General features: G+C 43.4%; 1 protein-coding gene across 8 annotated transcripts in view; it reads right to left on the bottom strand.

Annotated features, from left to right (window-relative positions):
- ppp1r12a (protein phosphatase 1, regulatory subunit 12A) overlaps positions 1-22822 on the bottom strand; it is a 44279-nt gene that overhangs the window by 19770 nt on the left and 1687 nt on the right. For all 8 annotated transcript variants that reach the window (XM_034525812.1, XM_034525816.1, XM_034525811.1 and 5 more), the window contains exons 2-4: positions 6666-6796; positions 3940-4058; positions 303-462 (exon numbers count right to left, since the gene is read on the bottom strand). In XM_034525812.1, the coding sequence (XP_034381703.1) occupies positions 303-462; positions 3940-4058; positions 6666-6796 (410 nt within the window). The remainder of the gene's footprint in view (positions 1-302; positions 463-3939; positions 4059-6665; positions 6797-22822) is intronic.

The following is a 22822-nucleotide window of genomic DNA, read 5'->3' on the forward strand; positions in this document are numbered from 1 at the left end:
TTCCCAGACCAGATCAACAGGTGGCTGCGGTTACTTTCCTCGAGCAGCGTATCTGTATCAACAGAGACAACGTCGGAAGAACGCGTTGACAAGACGCAGAGACCGAGATATGTTTGGCTTTAGCAAAGAAAACACCCGCAGCTAGGCCTCACCGCTGTCGGTAAATAGTATTTAGATAACACAACAAACTGAAAAAGCTTTGTGCAACAGCAAGCAAACAATGAGTTGGTTGTTAAATATTAGTTTGTTGTCCCAACAGAGAAAAAACACCGGGGTTTTGAGAACTCAAGACCGCTGCTTACTTTAAAACCTCGACGTATCCTTTCGCGGCAGCGACGTGGAGCGCCGTCCCGCCGGACTTGGTGTGCCGGCTGTCCTGGATCTCGCCGCTGTTGAGCCACTGCCGGGCGTCCCGCAGCATGATCCGCTCCTCCTCCTTCCGGGCCGCCTCGATGTCCACCCCTGGTGAGAGACGGCGGAGGCAGACACCGTCAAAGTGGCATTGAAAGGATTACCCGCTACTTAGGAACAAGCTGCCAGCTGTAACACTGAACCCAGAGAACGGCGGCGCGAGGCAGAATCACATCGAGCTATTTATAATGACTTTCATCCAGATAAAAAAAATAAAAAAAAATAGGTATGGGAGTGTTTGTAATATGTGGTATATAAAAAGGAGTGAATATGGATTATTATATTTCAATACACAGCCATGAGATGGATCTTTGCCCATTTACACCCTGCTGATAATAGAGACAATAATATTAGCTACGAAGTCTCTTTCAAACAAGATTCAACCCATGCACCTTTGTGCTTTAATGACATTTTAAAAACCTCTATAAAACACTAGAGGGCGTTGTTCTGCCTCACCAAAAAAAAAAAAAAAAAAAAAAAAAAAGTCTGGTCAACCTTCTGTCAATTTTTCTATAAAATAATGTCTGCAAATAAAAACCAAACGCACGCCACGTCCCGTTAAGTGGGTCAATACGTCGACGCTTCGCGCTGCATGCAGTGACAACAGGCCTGTATCGTCTTGTTGACACCCGGTTGGAACATGAGACGGGGCTGAAAAGCACCGCTGCATGAGCCGCTGACTCGTCAGCTGAGTGTTAACTGTGTTGAACTACATAAACAGCGGTCCAAGGATTGCTCTGGGGCCGGAGCCAAAACTCCAGCTGATCTTAAAGGTTTTTTGTTCTACCCCCAAGGATGCATCATCGCTTATTTCCTGACACTCGAGAAAGCTCTTAGGTTGCCTCGAGCTTTGAAACCAATGAAAGAGGACATCTGCGTCTGCTGCACGTTTGGCTGAAGAAGAAGAAGTGCAGGCAGAGGGAATCTTTACACAGGAGGTCCAGACATTGCTATCTAGAGAGGAGCAGGGATCTGTTAAGCAAGAAGAGGCCGCTCGGTTCCCCAACAAAGTCACTAAGACACCGGCTATGAACTCTTTTGCTCTTAAAGATCAATAGAAATCCCCTTTGCAACACAGACTTAACTTTAACTTAACCAGCTCTGTAATCGTAGTAGTCTGGCTGGTTTGAAACTGGACATGCTCATTAGTGGGCTGAAGTCTAAAATAAACAAAAACAAATGGGAAGAAGGTGACTGAGTTTATGGTTGACTGGATTCAAAGTTTCATTTTCAAACATTTCAAACCAAGTGACTGTGACCATACCAGTGTCTCACTATGGTTGGCTGGTCAACGCAGCAGGAACTTGGTAATGGCCACCAATAAATTGTCAGATGGTTTCATTTTAAAAAGGTTACAGAAATCCAACTGAATAATTACAATACTTGTTGACATTAATGTACTAATAACTACGAGTGAGAAATGTGATGTAAATTAAAAAGACTTCACAGCTTTTTGACAAGAAATGCTCATACGTGACAGAGCCTCGATTGATGATTAAATGCTTAACTTTTAGATATTGAAAAGGGCATACGGTGCCTGGTATGTATGATAGACAGAAATGCTGCAACTGGAGGAAAATGAACCCAGACTTCCTTGGAAGGCAGTGGAGTTAAAGACGGCAATGGGAGCTGGCCAGGTAGGCCAACGTCCCCGTGATCTCTTGGGAAGTAGCCTACACTGGGTCTATAAAAAGCAGCCAGCCTAATGGCCTCTAAGTAGAACTACAGAAGAGGAGCCGAGTGGAAGCGTTGGCAGCAGTCTCTTGTCGAGTTTTTACAAGAGAACATCTTCCACATTAGAAAATCCAAGAGAAAAGAACTCTCCTCTTCTTTTACCCTGACTGACAATATACCTACAGTAATGTTTGGTAAAGACACAATAGAATATCTACATACATCTAGAAAGCACCAGGATCCTCAGACGTAAGGGATACTGGCTTTAAAAGATAATTTAAAAAAATGCATAACAAATAGTTTTATTCTGCGCTAAGAGGAAACTACTGTCGGAGCTACTTTACCTAATCAGGGTCAAGGAGAGGATCTAGAGGTTGTCTCTGCCAAGGGGAAACCATGGCCACTTGCTAACAAGTTTAACCTCATGACTGGTATCTCTTTGAGAGGAGAAAATCACATTACAATCATACAGAAGCGTTACACAACAGCTCGTTGCATAATGTTGCCTCTCGCACAGAGAACTGAGCTGCGGATTGTCTGCAGCTGCCCCGAGGCCCGAGAGGAGCAGCGCAAACACACTCTTCAGTGTATTTATCTCGAAAGCAGTTTAATAGGCAAAAAGTACACATTATAATTATATCAGCATGGTGAATAAAAGATGCATATTTGTGGGGTTTATTATGCCTTCGTTAGTGGTGGATCTGAAGAGGGGGGGGAAGCGTGCGGATGCTCCGGACCAGGCAGCGCGCCTCTGTCCCCGGCAAATGAAAGCCGAGAGTCGCCTCTGGCCGAGATGTTTGAGGTTCGGCTGGGCGTGTGTCTAGCCGTCGTTGTGTAATGGGGAAGCGGAGCGCAACACTGATGTCATGCGCTTTTTAGAAACACTTGGTTTGAAAACAACTGTGACGTGGCCGACAGCTCACAGAAAGCGTTTTTCTAGATACTGGTCTGCAAACACGAAAGCACAATGCACTTAAAAACTGTGTGGATATAGTGAAGGCCTTATCCTGTATATTACCTGGAGCCTGTTATTTACTACTAAATGGGGCTTACAGGACTGGTTTAGATATTGCATTTTACACCTTACTGTAAACCATCAACGGCCCGTGGTTATAAAATGTAGCATTTCACGGCGTGGTAAAAAGAGAGCGAATGTAAAGCTTGGTGCCACGGAGAAGGGCAAGCCAGCCCACCTTTATTAGTGAGCTGAGGAGCACCCCTCTGGCCCGGGGCCAGTTTGCACGTCTGAGCGAGGCCTCTCACCGTAGGGGAGGGCCTTTCATCATTTTAAGAATGCCTTGGCCCAAAATAGAAAGACTCGACGTCTCGGTTTCGAATCATCACATGAGTGCTCACAACCTGGCTGGGTGACTTTTTCTATATTATGTAAGTTGTATTCAAGCAAGTGGAGAAGAAAAAAAAAAACGAGAAATCAGATTCTATTTGACAACATGCTCATACGTGCATGAAATACACATCGGGCCCCAAACGGCTACCAGTTTACATGCTAAACACATCACGACCGTTTATTGATATTTTTTAAGCTCGATCACAGGGTAACACTTGATGCTTCTGCATAAAATGATGACAGTCTATTTTTACTATTGGCTGGTCATCTCTCTGGTGCAGCTACAGCCAAGTTCATTTATGACCACTGTCTCCGTTATATAACTCACTAAAAGAAAGCATTGTGCACAAACGCATACAGTTTGACCACATTAGCGATCGTATATATTATGTTAAAATCACTTGAGACACTTTTTAATGGAAGCATGTTTGCGTTGGGAGAGAAGGACGACCCAGAAGTCTATTACGAACTGGACGGTGGAGTTCATGACGTCTTTAATACGGTACCTTGTCTGTTGATCTCATTCTGAAGGAGCTCCTCCATCGCCTCCTCTTCAGCGATGTCCAGAGGCGTCTCACCTTCACTGTTCACAACTCCAACACTGGCACCCTGGGCGATGAGATACCTGCAACACACACACACACACACACACACACACACACACACACACACACACACACACACACACACACACACACACACACACACACACACACACACACACACACACACACACACACACACACACACACACACACACACACACACACACACACACACACACACACACACACACACACACACACACACACACACACACACACACACACACACACACACACACACACACACACACACACACACACACACACACACACACACACACACACACACACACACACACACACACACACACACACACACACACACACACACACACACACACACACACACACACACACACACACACACACACACACACACACACACACACACACACACACACACACACACACACACACACACACACACACACACACACACACACACACACACACACACACACACACACACACACACACACGTTTTAAGTTTGAACTGAGGAGGTATTTATATGAACATCATTCTTCCCCAGTCAGGTTGTTTTTTTGTACTGAAAGGTTATTCTCTCCTCTGACTGGGTGAAAAGGAAAGGAGGCAGATGAGGAAACAGTTGAAGGACACAGATAACACACCAATAACACAGATGATGTAAATCAGATTAAGTAGAATATATAAAATGGAATATTATCCGTTGCAAAATCGTTGCCGCTTAAAATCTGCTGTCAAAAAAAAAATAATAATAATATTGGGGAGTATGTTTTGAGCATCAAATAGGTCGTCTCCAAACAAAATTGAATGAAGGGATACGTTGGCGGAAATTTTTAATTTCATATGCATCTGCATGACCATTTAGAGACCAGGAGTTAAACCATAATATCCTCTATAACTTACAGCAGACCACCAAAATACACATTTAACACTTAAAGCTATAAAAAGGGTTAAATCACCGTCTGCCCCCAGCAGAGATTCAAGACTTTTTTTTTTTTTTTCCTTATACCCATTCAACATCTTGACTTCAGCTGCTTCTAGTTAAAGCTGCGGTGAGACTCGGGCCCTTCTCATTAAACCAACACCACTTGAAACGGGCTCACTGCTTATGACTCTCTCCCCCCCCCCCGCCGCCCCAAACGGCAACTGACCGACTGCAGCTACGTTTCAACGGTTTACATCTCCTTGATTGGACTTTCTACTCGGCCTATTTCGGGTCAACTCCACTTGGATTGGTGGCTTTGTGGCATGTCGTCCCACTGTGGGATCCTTAACCAACCCTAGCATTAGATGGCTGCAGTGACACCGTGGGCTTCGGGATACAATCCTGCTCTGGAGTTCCCGTTACTGTGATTGAGGATGCTGGGATTAAAAATGGTCAACTGGGAGCTCACCACCCACATCAGCTTGCCGGGTTTTCTCTCTGTGACACGATTTCTCCATTAGTCACCCACATCGGGCCGACCACTTGACCTTTTCATTCATTAGGAGACAAAAAACGTCTTGTTTCCCGCAATACTAGCCCAGTGTTGTGCTGTGTTCAAGAGGCCTACTGGACACAACATTGCTGGGTTTTAAAAGTTAACGAAAAAGGCCAATAAATAATTTAATTACAACATAAATACCATGCAGAAATCAGCCTTGCAACTCATTGCTTTACTACTACAATGTTTACCTCCTTACATCCTGTTGCACAAACAACAAAAAGATAATAATAGTGGCAAAAAATCTGTAGCCCGGTTCCTGTAATGTAACACAGAAGTAAAGCAGGTCACAGCACACTCCCAATATGCTGAACAATGAGTACAACTGAGCTCCTTCAGCCCCTTTTAGCCAGTTTAAAAAAAAAAACCTCAGATAACATCTCTGTGTGGTGCTCGTGCCCTGTGAGCAGTCGGCTTACCTGAAAAGGACCAGGGGCAAGAAAATACTACAGTGCAACTCTAGAGCTTGATTCCCGATGTAGTGGTCCGATATCTCCGTGTTCGATTACATAACCCTAACAAAAAGGTGCGCCTGAGCCTCCAAATGAGCTCCTGCTCCCGTCAAAATGTGGCGAGAACTGCGCGTGACTAAAAATGATGAATTTTGACGTGCCGCTAGCTGAAACGACCGTGGGCAATTTAAAAATGGTAAGCGTGCGCCAATTGGCAGTCGTTGAGCATGGCGAGGACTTCAAAAATTTAATTAGTCAAAACAATGTTCATTTCATTACGGAAAATAGCGAAACCAGTTCGGAGTGCTGCTGTGCAACGGTAGACTTAGACAAAACTCTAACTTTATTGCGCTAAACTGGATTCTAGCATCGCGCGAAGCCGTACCGTGTAGACATGCACTCTTGCTAGCACCAATATAAAAGACAGCGGTCACTAATTGGGGGGGGGGGGGGGGCGTCAGAGAGGTGACAAGACAGTGCAGACCTCATGTCACCAGATGGACCTTTACACAGGAACCTTACTGAACTTAGCACTCAATCTGAACTGAAAGGGTTAACAGAGTGAGTGCTGCAGCTACACGTTTCTGAGAAGAAACACAACAGGATGCAGGGATGAGTGTGCAGAAATCTAACCTGATGAAACAGATACTGCCGCTTCTTAGAAACCGATTAAACTGGCTTGTTGACAGGCCTCTGAATACTCACTCTGCTATGTCTAGGTATCCGCAGGAGGCTGCAGCGTGTAGGGGGATCCAGCCCTCATTGTCCGGCTGGTTGATGCCGGCTCCATGCTCCACCAGGAAAGTCACCATGTCAACATTGTCGTCTATGCATGCCTGAGAAGGAGAGAGAGAGAGAGAGAGAGAAATAGATAGAAGAGGAGTAAGTCAGATGCAAGGAGTGTGACCTGCCCTGTGCACACATGCATATGAGCTTATGTCAGTGTGTTGGCCCGTGCTATAGTTAGCAGCTTGCATGGAAAGAGCATCGCACAGTCTGATAGATTGCCCACTGCGTCCAGAATTGTTGGGGAATTTTGGCAGCCGGCGCCTCCCAAAACGCCTGCACATAGCAGGGGCGCTTGAAATACCACATCACGTAGCACCGCCAATGGAGCCGCTGAGGTGCTGTGCATTTATGCGAAAACTAACCGAATTCCATTTGAAAACACGCCACGCTTTTCTTCTCACAACGAGCAGCTGACGAATCGCTTAACTCAATCCACAAAAACGGCTTTATTTGACGGCACATTTTGGGCCCAGAGTTCATCCTCTTTATTTAATACATTTGAAATCACGAGGAGCTGTGCCATTCGCTGGTGCTGGGGACAAGCGACAGGAGGATGTCCATAACAGGAAACACTAAAACTATTAAGACTCAGTTCGCATTAAGATTGATTGCTGGAGAAGGTGGTACGATCAGCGGCTAACAGCCTGTGGAAAAAGATCGCCACATTTGTTTTGCCAGATTTCCCTCAATGTAATTTCACGTCACACACTGAAGACCGCCCACAAACTTGTAAAAGTGTCACCGAAGTGGATCAGAAGCACACAGACAACAAAGTGTCGAATTTTCTTCACACCATCGAGGTCGTTTAACCATTTTCTGAAACTTCCTCTGTGCAGCTAGTGAAATAAATAGCAGATGCAAGTGGGAGGGATCTATTTTAAGATTTGCTGACGAATTAAGTGGGCGATGTTGTGATTTTACCAACATTATGAAACAGAATTTGCACCGGGGTGGGCGGACTGTGTTTCTGTTGTGCACTTGACTGTTTAAGTGTAGACTAATCTACATTTTTGTAAGATCGTATTTGTATTTGACCTACAATATTTATTTTGAAAATGCATATATTGTTATTCATACGCAGCCAGGACTATTGCAGCTTTGCTTTACAAGTGAGGGAGAGGGAGCAAACGGAGGTCACATATATTCTCAAAATCCAGAACAACGAGACAGAGAAAAAGCAGCAATGGAGAGCACTTTTAAATTTAGGAAGAAGTCATTATTACTATTATCATTATTATATTAAAACCGAACTTTGCCCCCCCCCCATCATGACTAGAACACCATGCCTGGACTGTCTCGCTCTCTGGCCCCAGGGTTGCTATGACAACAAACGCGTTGACAAGAGAAACAGATACACATGAACACACAGCGGCCTCACGTTCGGGGCACACGACTTTCTGACTGGAATCCTTGTCCAAATTTGGGCCGTTTACAACGCCGTACATGGCCAGAGCTGAGGAGCGCCTGCAAAGGCCTCACTGAGCTTATCTAACGCGTGTGTGTGTGTGAGGGTGTGTGTGTGTGTGTGTGCTCAGGCACAGAGTTCCTCCAGGTGCAGATGAACTTGTTAACAAACTGACTTCAATGCGAAGGAGACAGTGACTTTTAAAGTGCTGCAGTCTGCCGCTCGTTGGCACCATCAGGTGCAAATGGTGCAGCTATGCTGCGCCAACACATGGCAGCCAGTGGTCCCCCCCATCCAAGATGCAATTTGGAAACGTCAACAAACACAGACTTGTGGGTCACGCGACACCCAAGACTTCTAAACAGGACCGGCCGCTACATCGTATCCATTCAACACCATCGTGTCATGAAAAGCGCCACGGCGTATTTCCCACGCTTTGGTCTTGTTCATGTGTTGCCAAGTCTGTCTTCCAGATACTAATTATACTTCCTTTAGGGATTTGAAATAAAGACGCGTGTCTGCCGGTGGGTGTTGAATTAGAACATCAGTAAGTGCAAGTGAGCCGTCTGACCAGCAAAGTCAATCATCAATACTTTTTTTTTTTTTTTTTTTAGTAAGGTCTCTTCATTTTTTTTTTTTACCGTTGCCTTTTGTTTTCTCCTTTGACAAGCTCGACATTTTTTGCTTTGAAATTCTGCTCAGCTTTAATCGTAACGATAAGTTCAGTATAACTTTTAACAAAAGACATCAGGCGATATGTTAGGGCATCGGGTGCCTTTTACGTTTAAACCGACTTTCCTTTCTTGTTGTCTGCCGACACCGGACTGGAAAAAGAAATGGATTCTTGCAGATTTCTGCCTCTCATCTGAAAACTGTCCTCCGTGTCCTCATCTAAATCCTCCCCCTCGGTCACCCCCTCCCCCCCCCCCACACACACACACACTTATTATTATCTCTTCAAAGTCTTCTCCTTCTCCAAGAATGGAAACAAGCCCCTTAAGGCAAACACCGTGGTGGATGTGACCTCCCTCTCCAGTGCGTCACCGGCCTTCCTCCGCTGGCTCCTCCCAGCAGCTATCGGAGCCCAACAAAGGTAATCCCTTAATGGCTGTAATTGTGTGTGGCTGACAGGTGCCAGAGTGACAGCCGGCGTTAGGAACATGCATAGTGTAGCGTAGTGGCCAGAAGAAGAGGATAAAGACGAGTCAGGAGAAAGTATCACGCATCCTCTAGCTTGTGTTGCTGGAGCACGGCGGCGTTCTCTGCATGTGCGGCTTTACAAACAAAAGAGCAGTAATGTAAAAGGAGGCTGCAACGGCTTTTGCAAACCCCACATTCATGGTTCATATAAATCTACACAGACTGAGGGGGATCCGACCATTAATTGAAGTGATGTTAAGTATGCAACATTTGTGGACTTAATCATGTAGGAGCTGTGCTCGGAGGGAAACATTCAGACATGTTATGACTCACTGCTCAAGCAAACATGTTGCCATTTAAACCCGTTTGGCCAGTGTGCGCGAGAGGGGGAGAAGAGAGGAGGCCGCGTAAAGCTCGAAGGCAAAAATATGGACGGCACTACGCGGCATGAACTAGAATTACCGCCTTGTGGTTGCGTGCCTTCGCCAACCAACCAGTCAAGCTGCAGTTCTCATCCACGTCATCATTTTTATCCTAGTAGATATTTGTGCAACGTTGCCATGTTCGGCAAACGAGTACTTGACTCCAAAACGTTTTGACCTTGACCATCAAATTTTAAAATCAGTTCATCCTCGAGTCCAGGAGGATGTTGAAGGCCCTCCAGGCGGTCCTGAGATAACGAGAACGGACCATCTTAAAAACGACTCTCTGGCAACGCGGAGGAATAAAGAGAAGAGCACAACTACACAATACCCTTAATGCCTGAACAACCTGAATACCACGTCATACAGCTTCAACAGGTGCTACAACGAATGGAGGACCGTAGACAAAATGGTGGCTTTTTGAAAAAACATTTGGGTTGATTCTTAACGATACCAATGTCTGCTTCCAATGTCCACGGAGGATTTTAATTAATACTTTGTCACAAAGTTACACATGTAGTAAACCTGAGAAATGCATGGTTGCTGCATTGAGAAAGAGACAGTAATACTGACTTGCTAAAGACCTTGTGGCTGCAGCGTGTTCGATATCACTTGATGCATGCCGTCAATTTGCCAGGCATTGACTGATAAAAGAAGCTCCCTAGTGGAAACTGGGGCTTCTGGGAAGTGTACATAACAGGAAGAACAACTTTTAACCTAATCAATGGACACATCAAAAGTTTATTGTACATTGTGTGGTCGAGCTTCTGAAAACAGCCGTTTATCCATTAGGATTTTGTGGAGCGCCTCCAATTCGAGATTAATTGAAGTTGAAAAATCTGAACTGTGGTCAATGGAGTCAAAGGGTCCAATCTGATGAAAATCCATAATCCACATAAAGTAGGCATCATTAAAACATTTTCCTGGAGGCTTGAAAGAGAAATGTCACATTCAACAGACTTCATAGTTTTTTTTTCTCCCCCTGTTGGATTCACTTTATTTCAGTGCTGTAAAGCGGAAACACAACACCACAGGCCATCTAAAGTTTATATTGCAGGAATTCACAGTGTCGCGGGATCTACTGCAAAGCTTCCACGGAGCCCATTTGATCCTTGAGATTTTGACGGGCTGCTTAGCATCGGATTTCACAATACAGAACTGCTCCGACCATGTTCCTTTTGAACCTTCTCAAAAACTTGAACTCTAAAAATCACGAAATGTGTCTTCTGTGTTTATGAGCTGATTGGGAGGAGCACGATATGATGAAGATGAAGAAGAAGAAGGTCAACATGCAACCAGGCCTCACCTCTTTAGTTCAACAGAAGTCATGAATGCAGGATGAATGCAAATACCTCAACAGTCATGTTGACTTGTATTGAAACAAAGTTTCAAAAGAGTAGCGCTGCCAAAACTATAAATACGGCTTCAGACATCAATTAACTGCACCCGCCGCATGGGGATGAATATAGACACCATCATGAGATTAACCATTTCGAAGCCAGTGGGGATAAATATGGAGAAGATTAGGACAGAACCCAATACAGTGTCCATCATATGCGCTCGTCTAATCCTGAAATAATATGGAGGAATTCCATCCCTGCTCCCTGCTAGCGCCGCAAAGAAGATGGGCTAAGCCATTTTCGCAGCGGGCCAACTAAAAAAAAAAAAAATGTAAGGAGGCCAGTCTGTTGTCTTGGCAACAAAGCCAAAAAGAGAACATGGGTTCAGACCTTGTCAGGCTTTTGTAAGAAACATAAATAAATAGAGAAAGGGCTTCATTTTAAAGCACACAGGGGTTGCTCGGATGGCCCCTGAAGGCAGCACTAAAAGCAAACTACTGTGAAACATTAAAAAAAAAAAAAAATTACAAAACAATACTGTTGAAAGGACCATCTCGAGGTGCCATCTTTCTTTTTTCTTTACTCTTGCAGGCATGACTTTTAGCCGTGATTGGCGCGATTCTCATGACCTTTTCTGGCAAAAGAAGAACGATCTCTTGAGCGATTATGCGAGTCCCACGGCTACTTTTAATCTAAAAATAAAAATAAATCAATAAAAACACAGCATAGTTGACATAAATACAAGAACCAAAGTGGTGATACCATTCAACCAAAACGGTATCTAATGTCTTGTGAATCCACAGTTTGTTTATTTACTCCGTTTCTGCAGTTGTGATGGCACATCAGAATTCACATTTTTGCCATAGAAAGGCAGAGACTATATGACCCCTTTAAAACTACTTTTGGATGGACCATCTTTATTTCAATAACGGCTAGAAAAAGTTACTTTGCCTCCAGGACATAATGATGAAGCCACGCCAGCTTACCAAAATATACTGTAACAAGCGCATCACACCATAATGCTGTCCGTTTTTTGCCGGTGTGCTTTACATTTACTTCAACTTCCGTCACACAAACGAAGGTCATGAGCTTCATTCTATGTTAACAGGAACTGAAGTGGCTGACTTCAGATAGACAGGTCTGACACCACAGACAAAACATTTCCAAAAGATGCAGTCTTCTTCACGGTATAGTAAAAGGGGTAAAGCTACTGGGTGTGTATAAAAAGGGTAGATTTTTTATCTTCTGGGCCATCGTGCAGAGAGCTCCGAGCTTAATTTAGCAGCACTCCACATCAAGGAGACACTTGAAGACCCCTCCCCTCCTTGACTTCCTTTAGTAGCACCCTCAGATGGCCAACTCGAGCTGCAGAAAGCTCCCGTTGTGGCTCCTGCATGTTTTACTGCCGAGTGTGGCACAGGCAGCCAGCTACACCCATTGTGCTGGCAGATATTCCACATTTAATGACGATGGTGCATGACCACTATATCACTCTTGACGGACAACCATGTGCCCGTGTGGTAAGGAATGTCATGAGAACCCTCCTGGGTACCACCAATAAACCTAATTTAGTGTTAGAAAAAATCCCACAAACTAAATTTGCATCAAAGAAATGCACACGAACACAACTAAAAGAGGCAGCACCATTACAAACGTGTCAACATCTCCTATTCTGAGTGGCCAAAGTATTTCATGTGAAGCTTTTGGTCAGATTTATCACTGCATTAATTATGCTCTTTACTTTATTATGTTAGATATTTGTTTTAAGTACGGTTCATTGTCTGACAGATGGGCAAATTCAGCAGAGAACAACTACAAGTCTCTGCTTATAGGAAAGCAGGGTACGGAGATGTAAAATAACCCCTCAGCAACCACATCAATTGAACATGTGAAATATACACGCATGAGTTTTGCCCTGAGATTACCTTTTTAAAAAACACACCGTTTTACCCGATGTTCCAGCCTTTATTTGCCAATGGCGGTGAATGGAATTTCGTTCGTGGTGCTCAATCATTGAATGCCGTCACTCAACTCAATAGAGACGTGTCTTTTCAGAAACAATGTCCAGATTCCTCAGAGTAATCCACAGACCTCAATGTCAACTGAACCTTCTACTGAATAAATAGTCCCAATGAAAACTCCCCACAGAGATGTCTGTGGATTACGTGACATTCACTAAAAAAAAAAAAGGTAAAAGTACAACAGCAACAAACCAAGAGATTATCGCGGCGATGGGGGAACAGCTGTCCGAACCGCAGAAGGCTTGAGCCACTCACTTTGACTGCGATCAGGCCCGGGATCAAAGCACCTTTTAAAAAAAATAAATTAAAATAAATTAAAAAACATGGCGCATGAATAAAGAAGGTTGATATCACTACCATTCTCTGTAAGAAAACATATTAAAACACGCACATTTTTTTTGCCATCTCTTGCAATCACCTGGTGCTTTCAGTAAGCCAGTTTTCTTCTTTGCATTGGGGGGGGGGGAGGAAGGGGGTGTAAAACGTCTGCATAAAATGTCTGTAGTGAGATGGATGAAGGCTGAAATCCTCGAGTATCCGTCAGTCAAGCCTAAAGATTATCTGGGTATCGTGGTATAAGGTTACTCAAACATTGCATGTACAAAATGTTGGCTTTCAGATCTTATGCTTGGGGACATTTAAAAAAAAGAAAAAGAAAAAAGAAAGACCAGTTTTCTCGCATAAAGCAACAGTGTTGACAAAAAAAAAAAAAGCAGCTTCCTCTGGCCTCTCTCCTACTTTACTCCGTCTCTCTATAAAAGGTAAAACTTCTATCTGCAACCACCTAAACCAGCGAGCAGCAGGGTCGTGGACAAGCATACCAGTGGAGAAATTCCCAGATAAGTAATACTCCTAGCCTTGGGGGCTTCAGGCATCAGCGCTTTGGCCACTCCTCGTGGACGACGTCATCGGCTCAGAGGCGCGCAGCCACTTCCACAAAAGGAATTCCTTCTTACCGCCTGCATGTAAGTATGAGTGCGTTAGGTGTCTGCGTTACACAAATCAGCCCAGACAATGAAAGATGTGGAGAGAACGTGAACATGGTATTGGAAACAGAACAACCACAGGGAGAATAAATCAAATAAAAAAGGGGGCTGGGGGGGGACTAAACGAGGATCAGTGAATCAATAATTGTGAGAGACTTTGTTGTGAATGTTCATTCTGAAAAGTGTACATCTCTGTGTGTGTGTGTCTGAGACAAAGAGCTCACAGCTCCTGTGCTATTGGCAGGGTTCATGGGGCCAGAGGGTACGAGGGGGAGGGTTAGAGTGCTGCAGGGCGACCAGCTGGGTCCCTCCACTAGATGAGCCCTGTTGGGAGCCTTAACTAGACTGCATGCACACACACGGCCTGAGCCTTCAGTGCTACTACTACTACTACTACTACTACTACTACTACTACTACTGGAAAAAAAAAAAAATGCCAGCGAGATTGTCACTGTATGTTTCACTTGGGCTTTCGCTCAGCAGCCAAAACAATAGCCCCACTTGAGAGCCAAATTAGTTTCCATGTGAGGGGTCCAAAAGGCGAGAGAGAGGTCGGATAGCCACGGAAAGATGGCTGATTACAACCTTCGTTGATATTTCCATATAATAGAACCGTTATGTGGAGGCTACTATACGGAGGACAGTAGATAGCTCACTGACAGTCAGTCTACTAAAGAGGCATTGAGAACGGTCCACAGTGCACCCCCCCTCTTCTCCTCCTCCTCCCCCCCCCACTGGCAGCATCACCACAAGCTGACCCCAAGAGGTTAAATGGAGAGTGTGGGCGCCAGGGTCAGCCCTGCAGACATTCTGCCATTTTTTAGCCATTACCACCTAAAATATGGATTGTCACCAGAGTGGCACTACATCACTACTACGCAGGATCAACTGCTAGTCCGCTGCCACTCAAAGCCCAAGATCATTCCCCACTGTTTTGAGTAGACTAAAATAAGATAAATACAGTGCAATCTACACTTTAAGAATAATACCCTACACAAATGGAACAATACAACCTGTACACGATCATTAGATTGGGAAAATGTATCTTGACAAGACAGATTCAAACTTGTGCAGCCCTACGAAAATATAAAACTGCAGTCCACTGTAAGACTTCCAACCATTGTGTATAGATGAAATGCTGTATTGATATATTGCAGACCTTAAGTCATCTCCATATGAGAAAGGGGTCGACAATTTGTATTTATTTTTATATATCCATCCATTTTTTTAATCTAACACAAGATGGAAGAAAGAAAAAAAGAAGTGAGAATACATATTGGTTTGGCTGGTTTTGGGTAAATCATTTGACAAGGCCGTACAGAAAGCTGCATGCCTGCATGTGTGTGACAACATGAGTCCAAGTTCGGCTGGTGTCGGAAATAAAAGCAGAGGGAGTGTAAGAAGCAGGCTCACTAGTGGAGCCTCAAAGAGGAAATGAGAAAAATAAACAGCCACTTCCTGTTCCTCTCTGGCCTGAAATCTCCAACACCCTGATCCCCCCCCCACCCCCCCATCAGTATGGAAAGACCACACACACACACACACACACACACACACACACTACTGTCCTTCCAACAACCTAAATAAGACAAAGGGGTATGATGCTAATTTAAAGCCAGTTCCTTATTTGATGGTAAGCCACATTAATAATCAATGTCAGCTGCTTAAAACATGCAGCTGATGCCCCAGAGATAACAAATAATGTCCACCAACTGTGCACATTGTCAGATGATAAGCCACAGATTAATGGTAAACGTACAACTATGATTAACCTGTCATCAATTGATCACAGAATGAGATTCCTGCACAGTGGACTAGGATTTTACTCAACGCGATCTATAAAACAGTCAGGGGCCTAGACGTCGAGGATCGTAACCGTGTCTAAGCAGGAGTGGTTGTGGTTCATTAATTATTCATTTAACAGTCAATTAACATCTCAGCTTGATATGACTCAGTGACCTGACATTTATGCTCTATATAACATGACGACTAATGAATTTTAGCATCCCTTTTTTGCAATAAATCCTGATGCTAAAATTAAATGATTTGTGAACTGATTAATTTTTTAATGAATATTTTCTATCACCAATTCCACTCTAATTAAAAGAGATTTTTTTTAAATAAATAATAAATAATATATATATGCGACAGCAGGAAACACTTATGTCAGTAAAAGCCTACTCTTCACCAGCTCGTCAATTGAATCTTTATATTGTCCAGTGAGGGACAGCGTGCAACAAGGTTTAAAAGCATTTGGGATTATTCAAAATATGAAAAACAGATCTACTAATAGAAGAAAAACTAAAACATTGCCTTCAAGCTAACACAGAGGCCATGCTGCTTACGCAAGTCCATTTGAATCACAAGCCAAAGTGCTCAGACTGTCACGGTCCAGGCCCATTTACTGACACTGCTGTTTATCTGCAGGAAGAGCACCACTCGAATGCACTTATTCACAAACGCACTAATGGGGGTAGCGTCACAGCAAAGAGCAGGTTCATTCCATCTGATGGCCACTCATGGATTAGCGCTAGCAAAGATTGATCTCAATTAAATAAAAAGGAAGAGCCTTGGACTATACAGCAATATATTAGCATGGCCTACCAGCTGATATTAGACAATGTTGTAGCGGTGCAATATACATTTTACTGGTGATTTATGCAAGATTGGGGAATAAGCCCAATTGTTTTTGCTTTATTTGTACAATCAATTTAGCAACAGATCAAGATGCGTTTTCAAAACTACTAAAAAGAGGAGGAAGCAACAACGAATGAATAACGTCTAATAAATCGAGAACATACAGGTATCATGTTCTGTATCTCCAACAAGACAAAGTCTAGATTGCGGATGGCCAAATGCAAGTTCACCTCTATCCCTCATTTCGTACGCTGAAGATGCAGCCATTTTGATAATAAATGGAAAGAATGTAACCTCATCCTTCCACAGACAATAAATGGACATGCGCCCTTTGCCTTAATTGTGCTCGCTGCTCTGTAAGAATTCACAGTCTCTGGGTCCAGGTGTTTTCAGTTCAGAAATCGCTCATAAAAAACACTCAGCATGAGACATGTGAATGCCGCCAAGCAAACAACAGCAGGATGGCTTCAAGAAGACCTGGCTTTAGTAGAAGACAGACACCATGTGCCACGGGGAGGGGGAAAAAAAACAAGCTGAAGTCATCCCACAAACATTTCACAGCAGCTCGATACTATGCACGGCCTGGAAAAGTGTGTGTGTGTGTGTGTGTGTGTGTGTGTGTGTGTGTGTGTGTGTGTGTGTGTGCGTGTGTGTGTGGGGGGTAAGTGGGAGGGGGATAATCTGTTGAAGCACCTGGCAGGTTCCTTTACACAAAAGTCTCAACAGGCAATTATGCGCGCATGTTATTTTCTCATCCACCTCTCGAACCACCGCGCTACAACTTCATGTATATGGGTGACTAATAGTGACACACGCTGACATCATCAAACCCACACAAGCAGAAAGGAAGCAACAAAACATCACAGCCTTTGGTTTGAAAACAATTAATTTTAATTTAATAATTACATCTAGCAAAAAGGTTAAGTGTGAAATAAAAAATAAAAAAAATGTTATTCCACCTCCTGGACCACATCAAATGTGCGAGGTCAAGTGTGCCGTTTCCATAGCTTTGCTGTCGAGTCAGCGCAGATTATATACGTGGCAGCCGGTTTACTCTCCTGAGGAATTCTCCTTACGACCCCAGGTAAACTAGTTTCAACCTGCAGCAAAGCTCACCTGACATACTTCACAGAACCCTCACCATTTCAAATCCTCTGGAATATCCGCGATGCATTATTATAAACAGCAGTGTCATAGAGTTGGGATGCATAGGATTGACGCAGACCAGAATCAACTTGAGCCATAGGTCGGGGTCAATATTCTCTATCATTGATCACCGCCCCCTCCTCTTGTTGAAGAGAGTGCTTGTAGGAACGGGAAAACTCCTGGATTAGAATCAGACTCCACCGTTAAATACACTTTCAGCCTCTTGTCTTAATAGAATAAAAATAGATTATGGCGGAATTTTTGCAACACCGTCAGAAAGTCCAACGCGGTCACCGCTGAGCCGTGCATGACTTTTGTTCCAGAGGAAATCTTTCTTCTATACTTTCCTTTGTAGAAAAGGCTTCACGGCTTCTCCGCAAACTCAACGAAATAGAAAACACACAATATCTCTCACTGAAGACAACCTTACATGCATCCATTTACCCCGACATGATGTGTTCAGCTACTTTTAAAAAGAGCGGTTTTGGACTCTTTACTTGTCAGCGTTACGGTTCCATCACATTCCGAGCTAGCGATGTGAATTTGATTTCAATAGGAAAAAAACAACCTCGACAAAGCAACTACATGGCAAGACATTTTACAATCCTTCCAACCCATTTCGCTTGCACAGTGGCTGTCTATTTTCAAAGTTGACGTGTTAACAAAGAGCGTAAGACAACAACAACCGACGTGTCACAATCAGCCGATGATCTGGCACGCTATACAGCATTGGCGCACAAACAGCACAATGACTTCCTGCTGTTGATTATGGGGTTGGTAAAAAGGTTGAATGAAAACCGTGAGCGAGGCCAGCTTGACAAGGAGAGACCTGCCAATTATACGCAGGTAATATATACACATGATCCGGGACTGGGATTCTGAAAAATATCGCTCTCACATCATCAAGCACGCGTTTTGTTGCATGCTGTTAATAGATTCATGATGCAATAACATTTTCTCTACTGTACCATCAAGACTGAGATGTTGTTTGAAAAGCTGATGATTCATCAGAATGAAGCACTTGCACCAACAGGCTAAAGGATAATTAAATTAAATGAAGATTATTCTCTTGCATACATTGAACCGGACCAAAATACACCAGTCCATGTTGGCTTCCGATTTGAAACCATAATTGAGATCTCAAATCGCAATGATACACAATAAGAACGTATACGGCAAGCAGTAATATATATATATATATATATATATATATATATATATATATATATATATATATTAGCCACAACTGTACACCAAAACAGGATAATAGCTAATCCCAGTCAAGGAGGACTGGCTGTTAACCATTCGTGCTAGACAAAGAACAACAACATCTAGACTGTCTAGATTCCAGACCATGAATTATTAAGTTGCATCTTAATGTATTCTGCAATATGTTAGAAATGCATGAGTGACTAGCTGCTACTGTAAGATGGCCTTAAACCATAACAAAGAACATGGAAGCAAAAAGCTGAAAGAAGACCTATTCTGAATAGACAGTGCCTGAGGCATGGGCAGTAATCGTTGGGCACAGGGATCCTGTTACAGTATAAATACCGGAATAGTTTACAATAAAAACCCAATGATACCTTTTTCATTTTATTGAGCCAACATTTTAAATGTAGTTTAACTTCCATCACGTCGACTTTAAAGCGTATTAACAGACAATAACTCTTCAGCTGGTTATGTCATGGAGGCAGCAGCTAAGAGACAAGTTCTCTGCACGAATCCAACAAAAGAAAAAGGGCATGCTGGCACTACACATAGCAGCTTGTCCCCGCCATGTGATCGAGTCAATCGTATTTATATAGCCCAATTTTACAATTCAAAAATCTGCCTCAAAAAGGCTCAATGGCACTTTAACGATGAACAAAAGATCGACTGAAAGGCTGCACTGTGGTCGAGCTGAATGATTTCTGAACTACCTGGACCGTGCGGATCAACAATAAGTTAATTTTGTTTAAAAGAACTCCATTGTGCAAGTCTGTACAACAAAACAAAAAGTAGGAAATGTCCCTACCATTCAAAAAGACCCCAGGGATGTTGATTTATATCATGCACATAAAAAGGCAGTCGATTTAAAATGCTTTATTGGAAAGCACCAAATATCAGTCGGCTTCCTAATTAAACCTGAATGCAAAAGAGCATTGTCATCTGGGCTCACTTTAGGCCACATGCTATACACCCCCTCAAAACCCCACAAGTGGCTGAAAAGATGACGACAGCACTGCGCTTTACATTTCATCCTCAAATGATGCATCTTGGGAGTTATTCTGCAAGCAGCTAGAGCCATGACAGATGTTTGTGGGTGAAGGACCTGTTGTAAAAGGCAAGCAAAACAGGTGAGAATACCAGGGGAGATCTGCATTGCAATGTGCTGCTTTGCTTGACTTAGCCAGAGGGCCTCTCCACATGAGATAGAAGGATGTTCTCCTTCAGGCAGAAAGACAGGAGGCTTGGGGTCCATAAGAGGATGCCTTGATTGATCCCTTTATCAGAAGGACAGGGACATGTCAAAGGCATTGCTTTGTTGCTCCTCTCGCGGGCCAACCGCGAGCCTCAGGCACAGCTGAGGATCTCAAGGCCGGTCTGGTCTGTAGTGAGAGATCCACAGCAATTATGTAACACGTTAATATGGCCGATGCTGGTCCGGATGAAAAGACACAGCCACCTCACCATGTTCCACCACATAAATTGTTCCATTAAAAAAAAAAAATTGATTGTTATTTCAAAGTGCCGAGCACTGCCAGAGACTCTTTCTCTGCTCAGCCTGTTATGCAACTCCCACTCTGTACATGCAAATCCACTAAAACAAGTGACTCGCAACCTTCCCTGAGTCGTTGTCATGGAGACAGTGAAAGATAATGTTCATAGACTTCAGGCCCATAATGAGGGTGTGTAATGTCAACAGAGCAGAAGCATTGAACTACCCTACTCTGACATGGTAAGCTGGCCCCGAGTCTTGTCACCTCGGTACTCTGGATCAACACAGGCTATGAAGACTTAAGACAAAAGGTTCAGGTGTGGGTCAGTGTGAAGATTTTCTTGTGTGAGGCGACAAGCCCCGGTTACCTCCACACCAATTGCCTCGATGGACCTCAGTGGGCAACAGTCAGCTGGGCCTTGGCGTTGTATTGGGAGTAGCGAGCCAGAGAGAGAATGACTAGAGGGGAGGGGTTTAGGTGACAGCTGAGGAATGTCTGCTCTGCTCTCTCTTTGCCATGGTTTCAAGCGACTGTCATGTGAGGAATGTACGGGCTTGGACGACAGGACTTGGAATGCTACCCTCTGAGACGAATTTAGCTCCTCGTTCGCTTGTGCATCCTTTATACTACCTAAAGAATCCATTCAGAAAAACTGAACCAGTCAGGGTTTTTTTTTTTTAAATAGCTGAAATCTTAAACCTGGCGAACATCAACAACTGAAGGCGTCAGAGTATTGTTAATTCTCTAAACCTAATCACTAACAACATCCATACGCACAAGGGGGCCTGATATAATTAATCAAATTATAGAGACAACAGATCACCATGTTCACGTGTCCTTCTGCAACAAATTGTTGTTAAGAGACAGAAGGCCGATGACTCCCATAACGACACAACCTCGAACATAGATGTGAGATCATGCCAGGGCTGCACTACAAAGCAAAGCTACAGACTCTGAGTCATACCCAAACTTAGTATCATCTGCTGAAACCCAGTTAGGAGAACTTGTGGCGGTATTTATAACCTTGCACTGGTGACCAGCATTGGGAGAGATATCACTGCACCCGATGCACCATAACACACTTCACAACAAAGCCAGAGGTCAGTCATTCTACTGAATTAATTCCACAGCACTTTAAGCACAAAATTAAATTATCAAAATGTTTAGTGAAATACAAAATCCTGTTATTTATTCTCTGACATCATAGGATTGTCCCTCTCCACTTCATCATCATCATCATCTTGACCGTGGTGCAATTTTCGGATTAGCACTCTAAACAGAAATCCCTACAACACCAAACTCTTTATAAAAGACCCCCAATGACCCCAGATCACATGCTGGACTACAGTGTGCGCAGAAGCAATCACACACACCAACATGTCAGCTTCTCGTCTCCAGAGATGGTTAGGTCTGAAGAGCGGCACTGCAAATTTTTTTCTCACTTTGGCTCATCCCTGGACATCGGCCCAAAGAAAGGCAACGCTTGCACCGAATGAGTTTTCACAGGGGGCCAAGCTAACTTCAGAAATCATGACAGCAGATTTTAAGCACAACGAATGGCTGATTTAACAACTGCATTAATATACATACACAGAGAAAATATTTACACAAATAAAATCAATTCATCATCATTTTAAGATAAAGCTAATGTCCCATCTCAGAAAACATACTTTTATAACTTTGAATAGGTGTAACTAAGTTAATGTAGAATGGTAGTGCAACAAGCAGTACTCGGGCTTACAAACACGGCACATGTGGGCATGACATCACTGGAGCTTGATGCAAGGATTAAACATTTAATGTACGAATAATTTCATTAATTACTACATAATTTAAGCACTTGCCATCAAAACAAATGCTGATGCAATGAAATAAACTGAGGCATAGGTTGTTTCCACAATAATAACTGGAACATTGATTTGTGAAGTTGATAATTAAGAACACAAGGTTTCCTGTTGCCCGACAGGTCTAATTAGGACACAAGCGCAATGTCCTAGTAACAAATCCATCCAGGTACGTTTTCTGAAATGAACTGTTGTTAATGCACAGCAGCTGACATTGTTAATATACAATAATCGTTTTCCATTTGTAATAAATGTCCCCAGATCCAATGACAGTTTATAGCTGATATAGAATACTATTTGTATGTTCCAAGTAGTATATAGTCAAGGGTAGAGAGATGTTACATCTGGGACTTGGCAGATAAGGAACAAAGTAGTAGACAATTCAAATGAACCCCTAACTAGCCTGACGTATTCACAAATAACACTGAAG

This window comes from Cyclopterus lumpus, chromosome 23 (genome assembly GCF_009769545.1).
Source record: "Cyclopterus lumpus isolate fCycLum1 chromosome 23, fCycLum1.pri, whole genome shotgun sequence".
Classification (NCBI taxonomy): Eukaryota; Metazoa; Chordata; class Actinopteri; order Perciformes; family Cyclopteridae; genus Cyclopterus; species Cyclopterus lumpus.